Source organism: Passer montanus, unplaced genomic scaffold (genome assembly GCF_014805655.1).
Source record: "Passer montanus isolate IOZ18808 unplaced genomic scaffold, ASM1480565v1 scaffold2, whole genome shotgun sequence".
Lineage (NCBI taxonomy): Eukaryota > Metazoa > Chordata > Aves > Passeriformes > Passeridae > Passer > Passer montanus.
The window spans coordinates 18,920,623-18,940,972 of NW_024366591.1; the positions used below are offsets into that span (position 1 = coordinate 18,920,623).

The 20,350-nt window shown below is 38.1% G+C and overlaps 1 protein-coding gene across 1 annotated transcript in view; it reads right to left on the reverse strand.

Annotated features, from left to right (window-relative positions):
• ARID1B (AT-rich interaction domain 1B) overlaps positions 1-20,350 on the reverse strand; it is a 323,938-nt gene that overhangs the window by 282,551 nt on the left and 21,037 nt on the right. The window contains 1 exon segment of the mRNA XM_039706785.1: positions 8,537-8,731. Within this exon segment, the coding sequence (XP_039562719.1) occupies positions 8,537-8,731 (195 nt within the window).

Consider the following 20,350-nt stretch of genomic DNA (forward strand, 5'->3'; position numbering starts at 1 on the left):
GTCTTGCTCTTACACTCAAATGCAAAAACCATTACTAAGAAACAATATTCAGAACAAGAGGGGGAAAAATGGAGTGCGCAAAGAAATAAAGCAGACACTGATTTTCTCCTTGGTACTCTTCCACACCCCCAAAAGACTTTATAAGATTCAGAGATGAAATACGCTATCAGCAAGGATGCAAGCATTTAACACTTTTTTTCTATTTCAGGCAAAGCAATGAACAAGTAGCAGAAGTACCCAGAAATGGGGTCACCCAAGGTAGCAGAAGAATAAAAGCCTACAGAGATTGCATGAGCTGTAGATTTGAGTTATTCCTTAAGTTCTTAAATCTTTCTTTCATCCGTCTTGAAAAACAAACGAACACCAAAAGCTTAAAGTATTTACATTAGGATTTTTAGATGTGCCCAGCTAGAATGGTTATAAGGAGCAATGCAATATATAAACAAACATGAGTATTAGAAAAAATTATCTACAGAGAAATTAAAATAGTCTCAAACATATTTAAGATTTTTTTTTAAGATTTCATAACTCATCTACTCCCACAAAAAGTCTTAACATTCTAGATGATAAAACATACAAAACTAAAGCAAGTTGCTGAGCAAGCTTGAATTGTACTGCATAGAACCCATGTCATTTAAGACTGACTAGATAAAAAAGGTATGGAAAATACTTTTCGTTTTTTTTGCAGTACTAACTCTCCCACTGTAATTTTTGCACAAGTTTTGCTGAAGCTAAATCTAATATAAATCTTAGTCTATAAAAAAATAAAAGTTGCTGCTAGCAATAGGAGTCTAATCTTGAACTACTAAAACATCAGACATTTTTTGAAAGACCTATAGTTTGAAGAAGAAAATGACCTGACTCTGTCCCAGGGTGATCGAAGTGGAGGGTACTGACCTGTCTCATTCTGAAAGTCTCTTCAATTGAATTAGTGGATTAATTCTGCCCATCCTGATATCAACTAAAGCCAAGTCGCCCAACCCCAGCAACATGGCCCCAAAGTGAAACTGTAGTTCCAGTGAAATCACAGCAAGTTTCCCACTGATTTCCCCTTATCTTCAGCCCTGTTTTCAGCTGTGGGAAACACACTCCCTATTTTTAAAAAAGCATGCTCTATTGCATCCCTTGCTTCCTCTGAGCAAGTCCAAATTTACAGATAAATTATAGCATCTTCTGAGAAAACCATATCATGATTTTAAAAAAATAGAAAAAAACAATCTGAGTTCCCTCAGGAATATTGGGAAATACAGTTACAGTATGGTTACAAAATCATACTGTATATGTGCATGATGGGTTGGGACATCATTTCAACCATGTGAGTGTCAATTATTCTTTGATTAATATTATTAACAAAAAACTACTATGATTATAATATTAAGAGTAACAGTCAATTATTCCTTACCTACACTTTAAAACCCTCCTGGCACAATCACTATAGGGCAGCTGTTGAACAGAGTAATGCAGCAGTCTTTTCTTAAAGCAAGATGCTTATTTTACTTCAAATGTAAATAAACTCATGTCTCCTGCTGCCATGTAAAATGAGCTGTTCATAAGTAAGTGATTTCGTACCTTCCTAGTGAAGCAGCAAACGGCTCTCTGTTCTCCACTCCTGATCACCAAATCCATTTCCTGCCTAACTCCAGTGCAGTGACAGCTAATTCTGCTAGCAAATCAAGCTCCCAATAACAAAATAACTGCTGCTTCTTTAAACAGCCTTTTCAGAACACCAACACAGAGGGCTTGCATGTTTTCCCGTCTAATGTCCCCACTTCCAAGCAGAACAACAAATGTGATTACAGCTATTAAATATTCCAGCTAAATGACAATCGTTTAGCAGTAACAAAAATACATTTCATTTGTCATAATACATTGATCATTCTTACACACTTTCTGTACAAATGTTGTCTGCCTCTTATTCCAGTTTGGATGTAAAAATTAGCATTTACTGAACATCATTACATTGTAATTCAACAAATAAAAATGTTGACCCAGTCTCATTTCCGAACCATCTCTCACCAGCGGAAAGATCAGGTCTTTTTCCTTTTCAACCTGCATTTTATTCTGCACTGTTTCAAAGAATGATAGAAGCTACTGAAATGTTTCTATTTACCATAATAATGCAATTCCGTTACTTAAGGGATTTTCTTAGGTAAACAATCTCAGATGACCAGCATTAAGATGAAGAGCTAAACTATCATAAGGATCACAAACTTATGTTGAATTTGATTCTGTGATTATCTGTAATCTGTGCTCACCTCCCTCTATGGAGTGAATTACACTCAATAGAAGGGGTAATTCTAAAGGAGACAATACAACATAAAGCCTTATCCTGCCATGAACTAAAGTAGCAGCCTTTTTTTTCAATTTAGTCAATGAGGCTTAGTATACCCAAAAGAAAGAACAATGCTAAACATTTTCCTACAGTCGGCACAAGCACAGTACTTAGCATTTTCCTAAATCTGAAATTTAAAAATCTCATTTCTTTACATGACAAAGAGTAACAACTTTTCTTTGCAATTATTAGCACTTGACTATCAAAAGACCCATTCTTAAAGATAGCCTTACATAAAAGGCAACTAGCTATGACTTCTTGTCCCTTTTTCTGGTTCAAACATTACATTCTCCAGGAAGCAGCAGTTCTACTTACTTTACTGATTTTTTTTCTAGAGGTTTATAGAAGTTCAACAGGATAGTACATCTATCATTCAAGCAAAATGTTACTGAGGAATTAGTTTAATTAAAAGTATTTCTGTTTTTTACAGAACAGGAAGTTGGGAAAAATAATAACAAAGTAGATCCATAATCTGCTAGTGACAGCTCCAAATAAATGCCCAGTGAAAAAAGCAAGCCAAAGTAAATGAAACAAGCAAACAAAAACCCAAATAGAATACACACACGTGCCACAAAAGCCACACCAAAACCAAAAGAAAAACAAATGCCCCCTAAACCCCAAAAGTAAATCAAACAAAAATCTGGAAAGACATACTTCTGAAGTACATGCTGATCAAAGCTTCACACTCCCTTCTTATGTATGTGCATCAAATGTATCTATTAATCTTTAAGAAAAAGCAACACATCTCACTATTTTGTCCTCTGCTGGTTGTTTTTGAGATTCTATCACATTGATTCATTCTCTGTTCTTGCAAAATAAATAGCACAAGAACTGAAAATGGTGCTTATTTTCTGTGTCTGCTCTCTTTAACGAGACTAACATCAGTTGTGCTAACACCTACATAGGAGCAAAAACTGCAACACATTTAGTATCATCTAGGTGCTGAGAGCAATTATACACACAGAGGACCAAAAAGGTAATCACTTGACCAGTACTTGTTGTATGTATACACAGCATTTTAAGTTAAAGGTTCAAAGCAAAATATGACAGTAAGCCTCACTTTCTTGGCAGACTTCAATCTTTTAGAATTAAAATGACTTCAGAAAGTAACTCACACAACCAGCCAACCAGCAGTAAACACGTGTGTTTGCTAGTTTTAAAACTCTATCTGCCAAGGCAAGAGCCAACTGATTTCTTTGGCGTAAACTCGACATTTCCAACCTGGGACATTACCCAATAGGGGCACTGTAAACCCTTTCCTAAATGATGTAATCATGCTGCTGCTCCTATAGTCCTGGTTTACTTGCAGTTTCCATTACAATAAATCCTTGCTACATATTCCTAGAGGCTTTACAACTTTTTCTCCCATTAAAAAAAAAAAAGTTACTCCACATTGAAACTTGCCATATGAGACAACAACAGGCATATTTTCCTTACATTTTCCTTACACCTCAAAATAATAGTATATCAAAAAAAGGGGTAAATGGAATTAGTACTTCTCTGAATATCTACAGTTCCATTCTTAAAACAGTGAAGACACTGATAACATTTGGTTTTGAATTCTGCAAATCAAGAATATAAAAAAAAGTTAAAGGGTCAAGTGATTAGCACCCTTTCATCTCAGAGAATTTCTCTAACAAAAAAGGAGAAAGAATAGACTGAGGCTCAGACCTCATAACTTGTCTTGCTGCAAGCTGGCTCAAGGCACTAAGGCAACTGCCTGATCAGTACTGAAATGTTCCATTTTAAATAGCTATTAGGAATGGCTGTTGTACATATCCATGCAAATATCTTTCATAAAGAATTTACTATGCATTATAGCAACATGATCCTATTTACACAATAAGTTGTTGTTCCAGTCCATCAAGTACACAAGGAATTTTAATGCACACTGAAAAAAATCAATTAGGCAATGATCATCTGATTAAACAGGCATATCACACCATTCAATTCTTTCAAACATATTCATAAATCCAAGCCTTCAAACATTGATGAAAAATTTCAAAACCTGTAAGTGAATATTTCAAGTATATGATTTTTAAACGTCATGAAATTCATCACAAAATAAAATACTGCACGCTATTATCATGAAAAAGCAACACCACTGGGGAGAAAAAAGCCCCTTATTTTGACCAATATTCTGAGGGTTTTTTATTTTTAGCAAAAATGTCTTTACAAAGCAGCAGAAGGTTTTCCTACAGCAAACAGCACTAAAGCTCTTTGAGCGGGCAATCAAACGAAAGGCAGAAGGAACCAATCGTGGCATCATCACTTGCTTGACTGAGGTCCAAAAAGGGTATGAGGCAAAAAAGAAGTTAAATGAAAAGCAAATTATTGTCTTTATAATCATTATACTTATTACTCAGATAGTATTTTACTCATAGTGAAATGTATTGCAAAATCAAGCCTGAAGTTTTCAGGGGCTAGCTATCCCTGCATATTAGGATTTCCAGTTTTGGCATCATCTCTTTGTAATTCCAAGTGATATCTAAGATATTAGAACCTGAAAGTTAAATCTGAGAGAATATTTTTCTGCATTCTGGTTTTACATACATTCCCTGGGTAAGGAGTGCTAATAATCCAAATATTACATTCACCCCATGCAAACCAGGATAGAGAGTTCATAAGATTATGAGATAGCAGTATTAAGACTTACAGGCAAGAACAGCATTTTAAAACCTTGTTGCAACTTGTGTTCCATTCATGAAGACTGACACCATCAGTACAGGTCTTGCCCCCAGGTTTCACTGGCCTTCTTCCCCCCTCTCCCACTGATAGTGAATGGGAACGAAACAAAATCCCAAGTTTCCTAACAATATAAAAATCTCTTTCTAAGTAATTATAATGCATCCTGACAATTCTGCAATCCTATAAATTAAGCATATGACTTTTTTATCACCTTCCTTTCTCATACCTTCCCCCTTTTATATAGGTGTCCAGTCAGTCCAGAGGCTTTATATATTTATTTGACTCACGCTGAGTTAACTGGACATGCCCTCAAAATCTTACAAAATGCTGCAGCACTCTTCAAACTACTTAGCACTTTGTCCCATGAGGCTATCACCCATCTTCACATCACAAATCTGTATCTCTGTTGTTAACTGTCAGAAAAGAAAGAGAAAATCTCAGGCTACCATTACTTTATTTACAATCAACCTGCCTTTCCTATATGGCCATTTATTTATCTAGACCACTTTATCTTTAGCTATATTAGTGTAAAGAAACTGCCTGGATTTCAAATTGTGCCCCTTCCATAAAGCTCAGTGTGTTGTGCTGGGGCTCATCATCAGTAACTCATCAGAGAGGAGTTCAAAACACTTAAGGGATCTGCTTTCTCTCTTCAGTCCTTTGCAGAACATGTCCTATGCCTTCCATTGTCACTTCAACATCCTGCAGTTTCCACATGGAATTTTAAGATAATCTGGGGCTTTATTTGCACCTTCATGTTTGGTGTCAAGCATGCCTAGACCAAACAGCAGTTGTAAGAGAACGACTGCAGCATTTCATAGATACCCCTTTTAAAACTGGTTAGAAGGCTGTGCTTGACACCCATGCAGCAGATATGTAGGCTGACTGCACCTGATACCATTTCATATTTTTTATCCCCTTTAATCTTTTACTGCTTATGCCAGAGGCCTCCCTTCCTGAGAGAGCTCTTCCACCTCTGGGCTGCAGGCTGGAACACACTATTCTCTGCTGCAATATGACATAGACCAGCTAACTACATCTAGGCAATTATCTTATATTCTACCACTTTCATTAATTTTAGCTCAATCTTTAGGGTGCTGTTTTTCATCTTTATTTCTTCATTTGCAGCATCCTGCAGCAGAGCCTGCAAGTTAAAATCTGTCAAGTCCCATAGTTCTAACCTCAAGCCACAACACTTGCTGACAAAGAGCCAGACTTAACATTTCAAGGTCTTCTTCAAAATTCAAAAATCTTCACAGTTTAACAAAAAACCTTCTTGTTTCATCCAAGGAAACAGAACTGACACCCTCAGCTATCTTTGAGCAACAGCAAACTATAACTTAAAATAAGAACAATCTCTCCCATTGATGCTTCCCACCCTTCCTACAGTGTGGCACTTCCACCCTCATAATCCATCTACTCAGTGCTATCTCTGCACAATACTTAAATCTGAGCACGGTATGTGTTTAAGGCCCAGTATTTTTTAACCAATCAAGTTTTTGGAAGTGCCTTGAGCTTTTGATAAATTCAATGTGACACTGTAAAGCAGTCCAATTTCCAGAAAGTGCTGAGATTCATCTTCTGAAACTTCTGGCAATATTATGTATTTTATATATATATATATGATATCTAAAGTAGGTACGTGCTACACAGTTTTAACAAGCATAGCTAGGCTCTCCTTATTTAATATTCATGTCACAGGAGTAAAACTCCAGCCAGGAATCAAACTGTGGCATCCTGTGCCAAAGACAACTTACCACTCAGCTGGTAAGTTGGCAATTCAATTTACAAACCTGCATTCCTGCATTTTAATCCTTTGTAGGAAGGTGGTAATATATGAGCAATATGAAAAGAACTGGATTCAGATCATTAGAGGTTCACAAACCAAACACACGAAGCTTTGGAGGCTGTCCAAAACAAAATCATGCCTAGGTGGTGATGTCCGTTCAATAAAAATTCAATGTCATAATTATGCTGTCCCTTTTCCCCGAAGAGCTCCGGTGCTGGGCCGGCGCTGCCGCTCCGCCACTCAGGGCAGCGCTGCGAGGAGACGGATGGGGCCGGCAGCCAATGGCGCTGCCAGGTCACTGCCTGCTGACGGGTAATTTACAATTACCAAGCAATTAGCAAATGCACTGGAAATTCCACACTCATCTCTGCGTAACACAGAATAACTCATTTTTAAATTAAAAATCTGTTTTAATAACTTCACTTTGGTTACAGATACACAGAGAAAAATAAAGCCTCCTTTATTCAATTTCAGCTCCCTTTTGCAACTGACAAAATGCTTTGCTGCCTGAATCTAGCAACCAAATATACAGTTTGGCATTTCTAAACTAAATAATTTCTTACTTATCAGTAAGTATCTATTTAACAACAGAAAAGAATAATAAAAATTAAGACCTGTGGTAATGATAGTATAATATATTTGAAACCATTATTTAACAGCCTGATTAAAATCTTGTCCTACTGGATGGGTAATAACAAGAATTGGCCAGGCATTTATCTGCCAGGAATCCAAAATTTTATTTTCTATATTTAACAATAAATGGCATAAAAATAAGCTAATCTGTGACTGGTCAGGTGCACAAAACAAATGTTCTTTCCCATTAATGATCAAGTTACCAATCTGTTGTGCTCACAAGGCAGTGCAGAGCTCTCACTGCCTACACTCACATCCCTAATTAAAAAAAAAAAAAATTAGCAAAACATTAACTTCTTGATAACCTCGGTTTATTTCTCCCTCTTGAAAACTGCTGTATTTTCCTTAGTACATGGTATGCACATTGCAACTGACCTTCTCAAAAAGGGCGAGAAAAAAGCACAAGAGGTGTCCATCAGCAGTGAAATCCAAGTAGATAAAAAAGGAGATCCTTACCTTTCCACACACTCTGATATATTTTTAAAAATCCTGACTTTAAAGAGTTGGTAAAAAAAAAAAAAAACAAAAAAACAAACCACCAAGAAAAGCTACAGACTCCTATCAAAATGAGGAGAAAAAAGAAAACCAACCACCACCACAACAAACAGCTGATATAAATATGTAACACTTTTGTATGCACTGGACTACACTAGCCTTGATGTACTGATGTCAGATCCAGGTTTTCATCTTACATTTAAGTGCATGTAAGCCAGAGAGAATGAGAACATAAAAAAACCCTAAAAAACCAAGAACAAAACAGCAACAGCAGCAAAGAAAATAACCAAAAAATATGCAAGACTAAGTGGTGTCAACTGGAAAAAAAAAGGAAAACTCATGGCATTTGACATATTTCTCTCTCTCCAGAAAGATACCAGCAACAAACTAAATCCTGTTTGAACTGTAAGGGATTTCAGAAAACATTCACACTGTGAACATAATTTCTTTAGTTTTAAAACAGTCCTTCATCCTCCTTCTGCACAAGCAATACTTATTTCTGACAGTTTTCTCTTGCCCCTCTGTATTACCAGAATGTCAGAAGGGAAGAGAAAGAGAGGAGGGAAACCAAAGCAACCCAGAAAAAATCTTGCACAAACCTGTTGCTGTGGATACTGCATTCCTCCCATGGCTGCCGGGGCTCGGCCCTGCATTCCCACGGGATAGCGCTGGGGGCCGGGAGGGCCGTAGGACTGCCCGGGGTAGGGGCTGCTCTGCTGTGCCTGAGAGTGAGGGTTATTGCCCATGCCGTACAGCTGCGGCCTCTTCATCACCATCGGATCCATCGGACTGCCCTGGTGGCAAACACAAGCAAAGGAATATTTAAGACATGCAAAGAAAAAGGTCAGAATTGTCATGCTCGCTGCGGGCGAATTATACATGTGTTTTCTCAACGCTTTACACATCAAATATTGACTTGATGTACAAACTGGCAAAGTACCATACCCTGGGTTCTCTGATTAATTAGATGAGGTTTTGAATAGTAAGTTTGGGACTTCCATTCCATGTAAAACAACTTCAAAAAATATTTTGTACTAAACTTGAGGCTGTTACCTATACAGACAGAGAGCAGAAAATCTCCCCCAAAAATTTCAGCTTAAGAAATAATTAAATATATTGCTGCACATTGATTAGCATCACTGGCCTTAACGTTAAAAAAATAAAATAAAACCACAAATATATATCAAGAGAAACACAAACAACGGACAAGTCACTTAACCTTGACAAAATGTCTGTTCTCTCACATCAGAAAAAAAAAGAGAAACTGGAAAGGAAAATAAAGTTTCCAAGAAGTGCAGTGCATACAGAACACTGCATTTCAGCATTTTCCTGTTGCTTTTGTGCACACTAATAAGTTTGCAGATCAAAAAGCAAGTTATAACCCACATTTTACATTACAGTTTATTTGCTTCCTTAACAGACCTCAGAAAATCCAAACTGCAACCAGTGATGGAGGGGGAAGGGAGGTAAGGGAGAGAAGTTTTATTTTTAGACTTTTTGGCAGCACTTACCAAGCCCTGTAACAGTTTCAGGACAGGTGTCAACCATTGTGTAGTATTACTCTCATGTTTTATTACTGAGAACTAACTGAACCAGAAAAAACACCACACTTCGTGAAGTGCAGCCCTGTATTGTTAATATGACATCCATTTTTTGATTCCCGAGTTCTGGCTAGATTAATGGAAGAATGTGCGCGGAAGCTTTCAAAAAGCCTATCACAATCTCATCTTCATGAAAGTGGCACACACCCCCCTCCTGCTCCTCCCCCCGCCAAAAAAAAGACCTATTAATTCACCCAGGCAGCCCACTCCCTCACCAGGAGCAGGATTCCCTCCTGCAGCACATTTTGCACGTTTTCCTGCAGCGCACTGCTGAACAGTTTTATTTTAATACCTCCTATGTAATACAGCTTCTTCATGTCCTTTCTGGCTATTAAATTCTGATGTAATAGTTATTATGACAATACCTAACATTTCCCACTCCCATCCCTGTTTCTTCTCATCACTGCTGTTTGTACTACTAACACACTACTTTTTTTGTTCCTATCCAAAATATGCCCTTTCCAAAGAAGTCACTGCTTAGTGAACTATTATTCTTTCCTTACTGCAAATAAAATCTATCAAACCTCTTTTTTTTTTTCTCCCCTGGCTGTCTCCACCATCACCAATACCAATTTTCCAGAAATGTCACCCAAAACTACTAAAGTATTCTGAATATGGGCACACTACATCTGAGGAGATGGAAATGATTAACCTCCTCCTCACAGGACATCTCCATTCACTTCAGAACAGGACTGCCCTTTTTTGCTACCATAGCAAATTCCACATTCACTGCTAATTTTGGGTAAGTATTACTCAGCAATTTTCCCTTTATTGTTTGCCTGCTCTGTAGCCAGATTAGAAGTTTCTATTTTTGCCACTAAATGTCCCTGGGTAATTTACTATTTATATTTCATACTTTTCAAAATCAATGGTTCCTCAACCACTGCAGATCACCTGATCCACAACAACATTCTCAATTTTGTATTTTTTTAAGCCATCATGCATTCTCACAACAGTTCCAACTAGAAACACAAAGGCCAAGCAGATGAACTATAGATTCCTTTTTACAGTGTCCCAGGGGAAAACTTACATTTCCTCCTATAGACCATAACATTTTACCTATGTTTACTTTTGTGTTTCAATGTTCAGTGCATTACCTGTCATATTCTTCTTCTTAAACATAAATCCTTATTCAAAGTGAATCTTGAGCTTCCTCCATTAGATTCCCATGAAGCCAAACAGCACTTTTCATTGCTACCATCTTCTGTTTCAGGGTATAATTTCTAGGTCTCATCTCCAATAACCACATTTACTTACATTCAAGTTTAATTAATTTTGAGTATAGTATTTTCTTTTCTGCATCCAACTCCTAAATATAAACAATGCAGATAGCTACACAGCTAAAACAATCTGACATTATCCATTATTAAGACTACTTTCAGGTGCATATAAACTTTGCCAAACTCCAAGCATTTAGGCTGAAATTTTCCAGGGCATATGTATGCCTGAGGCTGAAATTCTCTGGAAAATTCAGCAGAAATAGTTCAGCTATGTCTTAGAATGAGGTCACAAAAAAATACATGGTTTATGTTCTCACATAAAACATTTGAAAATACCTCTTGAACACCATGCTTTGAGGCAGAGAATTTTAATTTCCCAGGGTGATACTGGACATTCATGAAAGGCAAGGCATGTGCCCCTGTCAGAGAGAGCACCTGGATGTCACCAGGCTGGGAGCACAGGAGGAATGAACAGGAGCACACGAGGGGCAGGGCAAGGCTTCTTCAGAGGAGTTCCGAAGTGCATGGAAGCCGCCTTGAATTTGCCAGACAAAGGAAGAGGGACAATGAGTTAAAAAAGCAGTGGAGACAGAGTGAGGCAGAAAGAGCTGAAGGGGAGAGGAGGAAACAAGGTCAGGAGGCGACATGGATACAGGCCAAAGAGTCTCTGTCCTTTGGACTAGTGACCTCCAAGCAGTGGAGCTTCTGTGTGTGCTGGGAGAGTCAGCCTCACTGCCAGGGCATCCTTCCTTCCCTCCTTCTCACCAGCCTGCCATAACTACTCTTCTCCAAGCTCTCTTCAAGTGAGCCACTCCTCTTTCCCTCAGGTAACATCCTCCAGTTCAGAAAGGTGGAGGGATAAAGAGGCTCAGATATTGCTATAAATCCAGGCACAAGGGGCTACAGTGTCTCTCACACAACACTGGAATCGAGGGGGCTGTGGTCACTGGGAGGAGGCAAGGGGCTTGGACATACTCAGAACTTACTGTGAACACTGAAGTCAAGAATCTGGACGAAGGAATGGAGATCCTTTAATATGATAGGGCTAGACTGAGAGAGCAGAGACTGTGCCTGGACAAATTATTGGCACAATCCACCGGGAACCACCCTAGCTAGCAGTGCTGCCTCTTCTCTCCTCCCACCAAAGACCTCAAGGAAGGAACGAACAGTAAAGTGTTCTATGATCTCTACAGCTGGAGAAGACAGACTTGGTGAGGAAATATTTCTCATCCTATGCACTGGTAGGTCCTTATGGGGGGTGGCAAGTCACCACTGCTATTCCTGATTCCTTTCAGATTAGATCTCAACCCTGTATGCAGTGCAGCTAAAGATGAAGACATCTACCAGTGACTCAGTGGCTGTCAACATATTTCTGCAAGGCAAAACAAAACCAAAGAGCCAGCTCTCCCTGAGGCTTCAGAAAGATTATTACTGCAGAAGTTGAGAGTTCATGGAATTAAGTTTGCCCTTGCACCATTAAGTGTGTCTCCTTCACAGATGCAGCTGTCTTTAAACCCACAGTCACACTTCAATCCTCACAGGCAGCACATGTGCCTGCTCCAGGTAGCCACCCAGTGCAGTGTCAGCTACTGGAGCAGGGCTTCACCTGTCATACAGGTAGTGAATGCAGGAGACAACTGTCCTACCATCTAAAGCAGCTGTGTGCTGCTTAGGCAGAAATGGACTCTACCTCTGCATCTCCCACAAGTTTTCATTAAACCAAAAAAATTTCAAAATTTACCAATTTAATGCATCCTGACTTGAAATCATGGGGCTTAAATTGCAGGAAATGCTGCATATCTACAACTGCAACAACTTTTAAATGTGATGATAGATATGCTCTAAAAGTGTTTTCAGAAACTCTGTGTTTCAAAAAACTTAACCTACAGACATCAAAATAAGGCCAAACTTCCTATAACAATGCCTCCATTTCCCTTGTGTAAACATTAAAAAAAAGGGAAAAAATTTCCAACTCCAAAAATGAACAAAAAAGTCCCATCATTTCTTCAACACAGAACTGATTTTAGAATTTAATATGTCCATGATCAATACCACTGAAAACTCTCTAACAAAAAGACAAATTTTGTCTTAAGAACAGTGTATGGTGAGGAAGACCTGGAGCCATACACTCAACAGAAAGAAGAGCTGCTCATCAAGTACTGTCCCCCCGCCACCCCTTACAGCAAAGGTAAAAATTTCAATGTAACTTTTTCCGGCTTTCAGCTTTATCGTTTTTGTAGACTTTCTGATTTCGTTCTTATAGCAAGACTTTCATCCATGACATTTTGAAAACTTATTAAAATAAGTTGCTAATTGAGACATAAGATAATCTTATCTGAAGGTTCCCTTAACATTTATTGAAGTTCCAATATTTTCTTTAACATCAGCTCCAACAGTTTTCAAAGACAAGTTTTCAGTGACAGGATGATTATGAGATGTATCAACCTCTTTATGCCGTAGGGATCATAACCCAACCCCTCCACAAGTGCTCTCGAACACCTACAAAAAATGACAGCATTGCTCTAACTGCATCACATTCCTCTAAAACCCAGCATTCACGTTTGACTATGAATGGATGATGTGTGTATTTTCACATCTTCCATGCTTTTACTTTCTATTACATGCTGTAGTGCAAAGTTTTAATCACTTATTAAATTTTATTTTAGTGTCATTGTAGCAAGTGATATCCATTTGTTTCTTTTCCTGCCTTTACAGAACAGCCCAATTTTTATCCATTTTTTTTTCTTTTACTCCTAATACACACATTACCATTTTGCCAGTTTATCTAGTATTTGCTCATGCTATTTTTTACTGCCATATTCTTCTAGGCAAGCCTAGATGGATTCTGCCTTTTGCTTCCTATTCCACACCTCCTCTTCAACTTGCTGCACTTCATTAAAACTGAGTAGATCTGCAGTTCCTCAAAATACCTCAGTCTTGTTCTTTGCTTCAGTCCACAGAAATACCATAATTTATAACCCCTTTATTACAGCACCTATCTCATGTCAGTATCAGATTCATTTGCACATGTACTATCAGCCTTTGTAAGAACAGAACATTTCATAAGAGTTCCTGCCTATTATGTGCCTCGTGAGCACTTTAAAACACCCAGTGCAAGGTTTGCTTATGATTTCAACAGGGCCAAGGTTTCATTCCCAGTCTTTAAACTGACAATACAACCATTAAGGTATGACACTGAAAAACCTACCCTATTTACAAATAGTAACTGACAACCTTTTTCTCATACCTGCTCCTTTTTTTCAATATTTTGTATAAAAGAATACATAAAATTTACATTTTTGCTATATGCAGAAGTGAAAAAAATAATATTCTACACCCACTTCTAAACTCGGTATCCATCACCACTCCTCCTCTCCTCCCATCCAAAACAATCAAATAAATATCTCACCCTGAAGTACCTGGAGATTAAATTTTGCCTTTGCTAAAGTGATAAAAAAATACAATACCATTTTCTTTAGTCATTTAGCCAGTGTTTTCCAGTTACATCATCTACACTCAGATCTGAGGCAACCTGCACCAGAGAGCAACCTGAGAAGCAGTCTGATCTTACTTTTAAGGCATTACTGATGTTATGCACACGTTACATATATATATCCACTACTAAGATATCAACTAGTGTTTCACTTCTAACAACAACATGTTTATTTGAATGATATTTTTGAATATGAACAACACCAGTCACTGTCCTAAAATACAACTAACATTTCCATTTAAAGATGCCACAAAGACCCTCACCACTGAAATCTCAAGACAGGGAGGAGTGGGAGACACTTTAACAAGGTCACAATAGGATCTAGATGTGAATCCCATTCAGCTAGTGCTCTTTTCTATAAGGCAGACACAGCAATTCACTAGAAGATGAGTATTTACATGAGAGATGTAACTACTTTTCAAGTGAAAGTGTGCTTTTTTGTTTAAACAAAAAAATAATTGAAAGAGGCATTAGTTTAGCTGACAACAGAAAATGCAGTGATTTAAAGCAACTATAAGCCACAAAGCATCCCAAGTAATGCTCCATCATTTGTGCCTGTAACAAAACAACATGAACTCAACACTCTCAAGTAGGCTTCCCCTCAAACTCTTAGAGCCATGAATACAATAACTCTTTGTTTATTCATTGATCTGCAGCCAAAGCTTCTGTCTCCATATTAAAAAAAAAAAAGGAAAAAAATAAAGAAAACACATCTCTGTATAAAAACCAAAGCCTTGAAACCTCATAATAAGTAAAGACAGCTGACAATCAGTTACTGACATTCCAAGGAAGACAGGCATGGAGCTCTCAACACTATGTCAGGCACCAAGTCACAAATTTATCGCTAAAGATAATCACAAGTATTCACTATAATACAATGACACAGCTGGCTTGAGGATGGAACTGCAGAAAAGATAATCCACTGCTAGATAATGTCATCATTTGTATGAACATGTACAAGGACGCCTCAGCCAACATTTTTACGTGACAAAAGAGGGAGTATCAAAACAACTCTCATCAAGTGTGTTTCAATATCCATTTAAGAAAGTTGCAAGCAACTATTAAAAAAGTATGAATGTACAGCATGAAATTCTAACATTAATAATAAAGTTTGAAAGGTGACTAGTAAACACGCCTTCTATTTTTTTTGAAAAAGGAAATCTACTGTCTGTTATACTAAAATTTTAATTAAAAAAGGCAGTTGCACAAACACAGTAAGTAATAAGCAAAAACAAAAAGCTGAGTTCAACATAAGCCTATGATGAAAGAAAATCCAGTAAATGAAGAAGCACACACTAGCAGAGTTTTAACATAAATAGCCATTTTGCTTGTCTTAAAGGCTCTGCATTACTGTCTGATTTCAGCTGCAGGGAGACATCAGACAGATTATTTCCCACTCAAAACAGAAAGTAAGTAATTAACAACATAGAAGAAAAAAAAAATCAAAGCTATGGCCCACAAAAAATCAACTACTACTCGCCTATACCATTTACAAATAATTTATGCAAGCAACTGTTTCTGCAGGGTGAGGTAGAAGGATATACTGTTTTCAGCCTTATTCTGAGTCCTCTTTAACACATACAACCCCAAAACGGTAAGGCTTGTGTATTGGCCATTCTCTATTTATAATTTTGCATATAGATAAAACTAAACAACCACTGAATAAACAAATCACAACAAACATAGCAAAGAAAAGAAACCTGGTTTTAATGAAGTGTACATAACTAACCTCTTCAGTTGCCATTACAAGTGCATGCAAAGGTTAAGACAACATCAAGAAGCAATTATACACATTAACACAGCTGATGGCCAAAACAATCCTAGGTTTCTGACAAGTTCACATGGATGTACAGCCCAGAACCGCTGCCCCTCAAATTGCCTTTGTTATTGCCAGCTACTGACAGCTAATAGGTTATTCTGAAGTCAGCTTAACGTGTGCTAATCTGAAGTCAGCTTAATGTGTGCTAATGTCACCTGTCTGTGACTATAGAACAGGTCACTCACTCCAGCTGCTTCTCCTATGTGCTGCCAGATCATGACCACGCTTTGGCTACTCCAATCCACAATCCAGTCTGAACCTAGAACTGCCTGTGGGATGATTTTGCACCAATACAACAGCTTTGGCACTAGAGCACGGTCAGACACGGGCAGAGCTCTCAGTCTGGTATCTCAACTGTCAAAATTGCAACCCTCAGCAGGACAGCAAGGCAGATAGCAAGGGAAAATAATCACCTAAAGTTCTCAGGCTAGATTTACCACTGGATGCCGCAAAGCTTTAAGGCCTCCTCAGTAGCCAAGGCTATGGCTCAATAAGGAAGAGAAAATCCATTCATAAACCCAGAAAACCAAGTTTAAAAAAGCAAAGCCCCACCCAGAATACCAGTTAGTTCTATTTTGTCTGGCAATGAGGTTCTCAGCTTCCTAGACAAGTAAACACCTTCACTCACTGTGCATGGCTGCCATCTGGAACTCAGAAAAAAAATTCCCTTACCTACTTTGTACAGCTCTTACACAAACACGGCGTTAGATGGACAGAAAAGGATGTACTAAAAATAGTGTCTGTCAGCCAAGGAATAGAGCACTGCCCTGAGTGGAACGAGGGGAGCTCTGCAGGAAGGCTGCCTGCAGAGAAGTATTGCAGTAAGAGGGGGAAAACGCACAGCGTCCTAAATATAAGTGACAGGGAGGAGGGATGTAAATGGAAAAAAATCCCACATCCACTTTAAATTTTAAAGAAAACACTTCCTAAACGTAATATTCACGTGGATCTGAATACACTTTTTCAATTACTTGGCTTTACTCACAGATATAAAATTAAAAGTTAGATGCATTTAATTGCTGGAGAGAATGTTAGCTGAGAAAGTGACATTGAGGACACTGGGGATGACAGAGTACCCACAAAAAGGTATAACCAATCACATCTAGGTCACAAGCCAAAAGTACATACAGTTAGCTGCAGATTTTTTCCACTCCCAGCGATATATATAGTTCTATATTAACACACACACTCACACACACATACACACACACACACAAAAAAAAAGGTATGCTGGTCATATATCCTCAGCATTTATGGCAAATTATTAATCAAGTCCCACCTGAAACAATTTGTTAAATTGATTTTAATCACTGGGCCTCTCATGTGAAGCTTTGTATAATCAGCATTTCATTTACAAAATTAATTGCCTGATTGATTCTCAAGAGGCAGTAGCTGTCATTACACTGCTGTCATAACTTTTGAGTAGGGGTGTCACAACACTGAATTCTGACAGTATGAAGAGCACTGCTATTTAAAAAATGAGGGCGGGGAGGTAGGGGGGAAACAAATACAGTGATTTCACAGAATTGCTCTTTAGCCCGATAGAATGTTAAAACCATTTCCCAGCAGTTTCAGCCAGCCTCCCTGTTTTCCATTCATTGAATAATGTGCTACTCAGCTATTCAGTATCTTTTCTTAGAGGCAGGTTCATTTAATTCAATTTTATCATAGTTGCGGTTGCATAAAATGAGTTTGTTGTTGAATATACAAAAGATTTAATCACAGGCCGCTCTTAAGGTTATTTGTAGAGCAAAGTTTGACTTTCAACACATGGAACTTTTTTTCCACATCCTAAACCTTCAGGAAAACTATTTTCAATTAGGTTTTTGGGGGTTTTTTGCTGCTGTTTTTAAACAAAGCAAAGCAAACCGTAATTTTACAGAACTTATCTAGGAGCTCCTTCAGAAAGCTTTTTTTTCTCCCCTTGCCTTATAAGCTGTGTATAAGCCTTGGAGCCCTGCCAGAGTAGGAAGCAAAGCTCCTATATTTGCTGTAGTTACTCCTATACCCATCGCTACTATATTCTTGGAAAAGACCGGTGCTCCGGAGAGGCGGCGCAGGCCAGCGGTTAGGGCACTGAGTCATGAGACAGGACTTCTATTCCTGGCTCAGCAGCTGACCTGATATGCAAACATGAGCACAACACTTCACCTTCCTGTGACTGGGTTTTCACTCTCATAACAACAAGTGTTATATGCACTTTTAACAAGGAAAGACACACGAGGACTTTGGGGAGACTGGGCAACTTATTGGGCAACAAGAAACAGGACTAGGAGTTGGGAAGGGTGGGCTAAGGGAGAAAAAAACCCCAAAACTCTAGAAGATTTTGAGAAGGAGGAATTGAATCAATAGGCTACAACAAGGTACTCTAAACTTTCAGAAACTTACATTCCATAGAAAAAAGGTCCCTAGAAGCACCTTTAAAAAAAAAGAGAGAAAATACGATCTTAAATTTCTGCTGCTATATCATGTGGAACAGTATTAATGCCTTTGAAAAAAGCACCTATTTCTAAGATAAGCTCAAAAAAAAGCCCCTGAACTGCTCAAATTCAGCCTTATACACTAGATTTCATCAAGTGTTCAGGCATGAAGCAAATGTAAAATTTCTAGGCCATGTTCTGAGATTACACCATTACCAAAAAAAAAGCAAATGACAACTCTTCAAAAACTGAATTATACTTACTGCTGGTATTTGTAATTGACCTCACCAGAGCAATTCCAGAATAAATCAGAGCCCAGGTAGCACTAGAACCTAGCAAATACTCTAGACAACACAGCCTCTTTTCCCTTCCTACTCTCCAGTTCTTACTCTCATCCCTAACTACTGTCAAATATTATCTTCCATTCTTCTCTGCAAAGGGCCCTGCCACTTGAGTGGCTTTATGCAATTTTCTTCACTTTTTACAGGTGTCTTAGTTAATGATGATAATAAAATTGGGGAGGAGGTGAGACATGGATAGGGGGACACCAAAACAAGTATCATTGACAAAATTGATAGATTACTGAAATAAAGATCCATAAAAGAGTAAAAGAATGGAAAACTCCACTAGGCAAACATAAGCATTAGCTGTTTTCCCTTTCCATAGCCATAACATGAAATTTCAACTAAGGCAGGTTGAGAAAGTTCTGTTCACACTGAGAAATATTTGCCAGAGTTTTAAGCTATAGCCTTCTGCCACACCAGCAAGAGTTCAGAAAAAGGAGAGAATCAGTCACCCAACTTACAACACGGGATAGCAGACTGGGACACTAAAAAGCAGTGTAAAGCACTGATTTTCTGTATTGGTTGGGTTTTAGCTTCACAGCAGGTAGCTTACTGATTAATTGAGCATCTTCTCTTTTCAAGCCTAACTTTTTCTTTTTTTTTAATAGGTAAAAAATGGTCTTAATTAAAATAAGAAAACAGGGGAAAGCCCCTAGCTAGAGCCAATATATGCAGAATTCCTAAAAGCATATATTTAGCATCAGGGTAATTGGAATGCAAACTTAGCTCTATAACAGAAGCCCTGTCACTTCTTCAACTGCCAAGAAACTTCTCTTGTAACATATTTTCTATATTAAAACTGCTTCCTGTAGAGGCTGAAAAAACTTGGTTGCAAATACTGCAAAATGTTAAGTTACCTGGAAACAAACCAATTCATCTTTTTGTTACCATCACTCCACAATGATCTCTGTATCACGTTGGTTGAACACCACAAAAATAAAGTGTCCCAGTCAGAGACACACCAGCAGCGTCAGCTCAGCCCAAGAGTCCGCTACAAACAGATAATCAATCTGGAGCTACACACCCATATTGTGGTGCTGGAGCAATAGAATCGTGGTGAGTACCTGCCTGTGATTATTTTTCATTTACAGTGACCTTTCTCATCAACACAGACACTGTCAGCAGCATGGAACTAACTTCCTGGGCAGGAGCAAAACAAACAAAAAGTCACCAGCAACAGGTGATTTAAAGCACCAGAAAATGGGGAGGGGGGGGACAGGTTTAAGAAGCTAAAATAAAAATTAAAAATCACCCGAACAAATTATAGGTATGAGTGGGGATTTTCATTATGGACTGAAAACATTAAATAGTTAAGTTATAAATTAGAAGAAACAGTAAACTGAAGGTTGAAACCCTTGTACCACTTGAGACAACAATGTGACTAGAAACCATGAATCCACACACATGCCTACAATTCACACCTGCTCTATTGTATAATGTAACTGATTCCCAAGTATCATTTTACAATTCTGATTAGGTCTTACAAAAATCTTGTTTATTAAATTGCTTTCTTTAG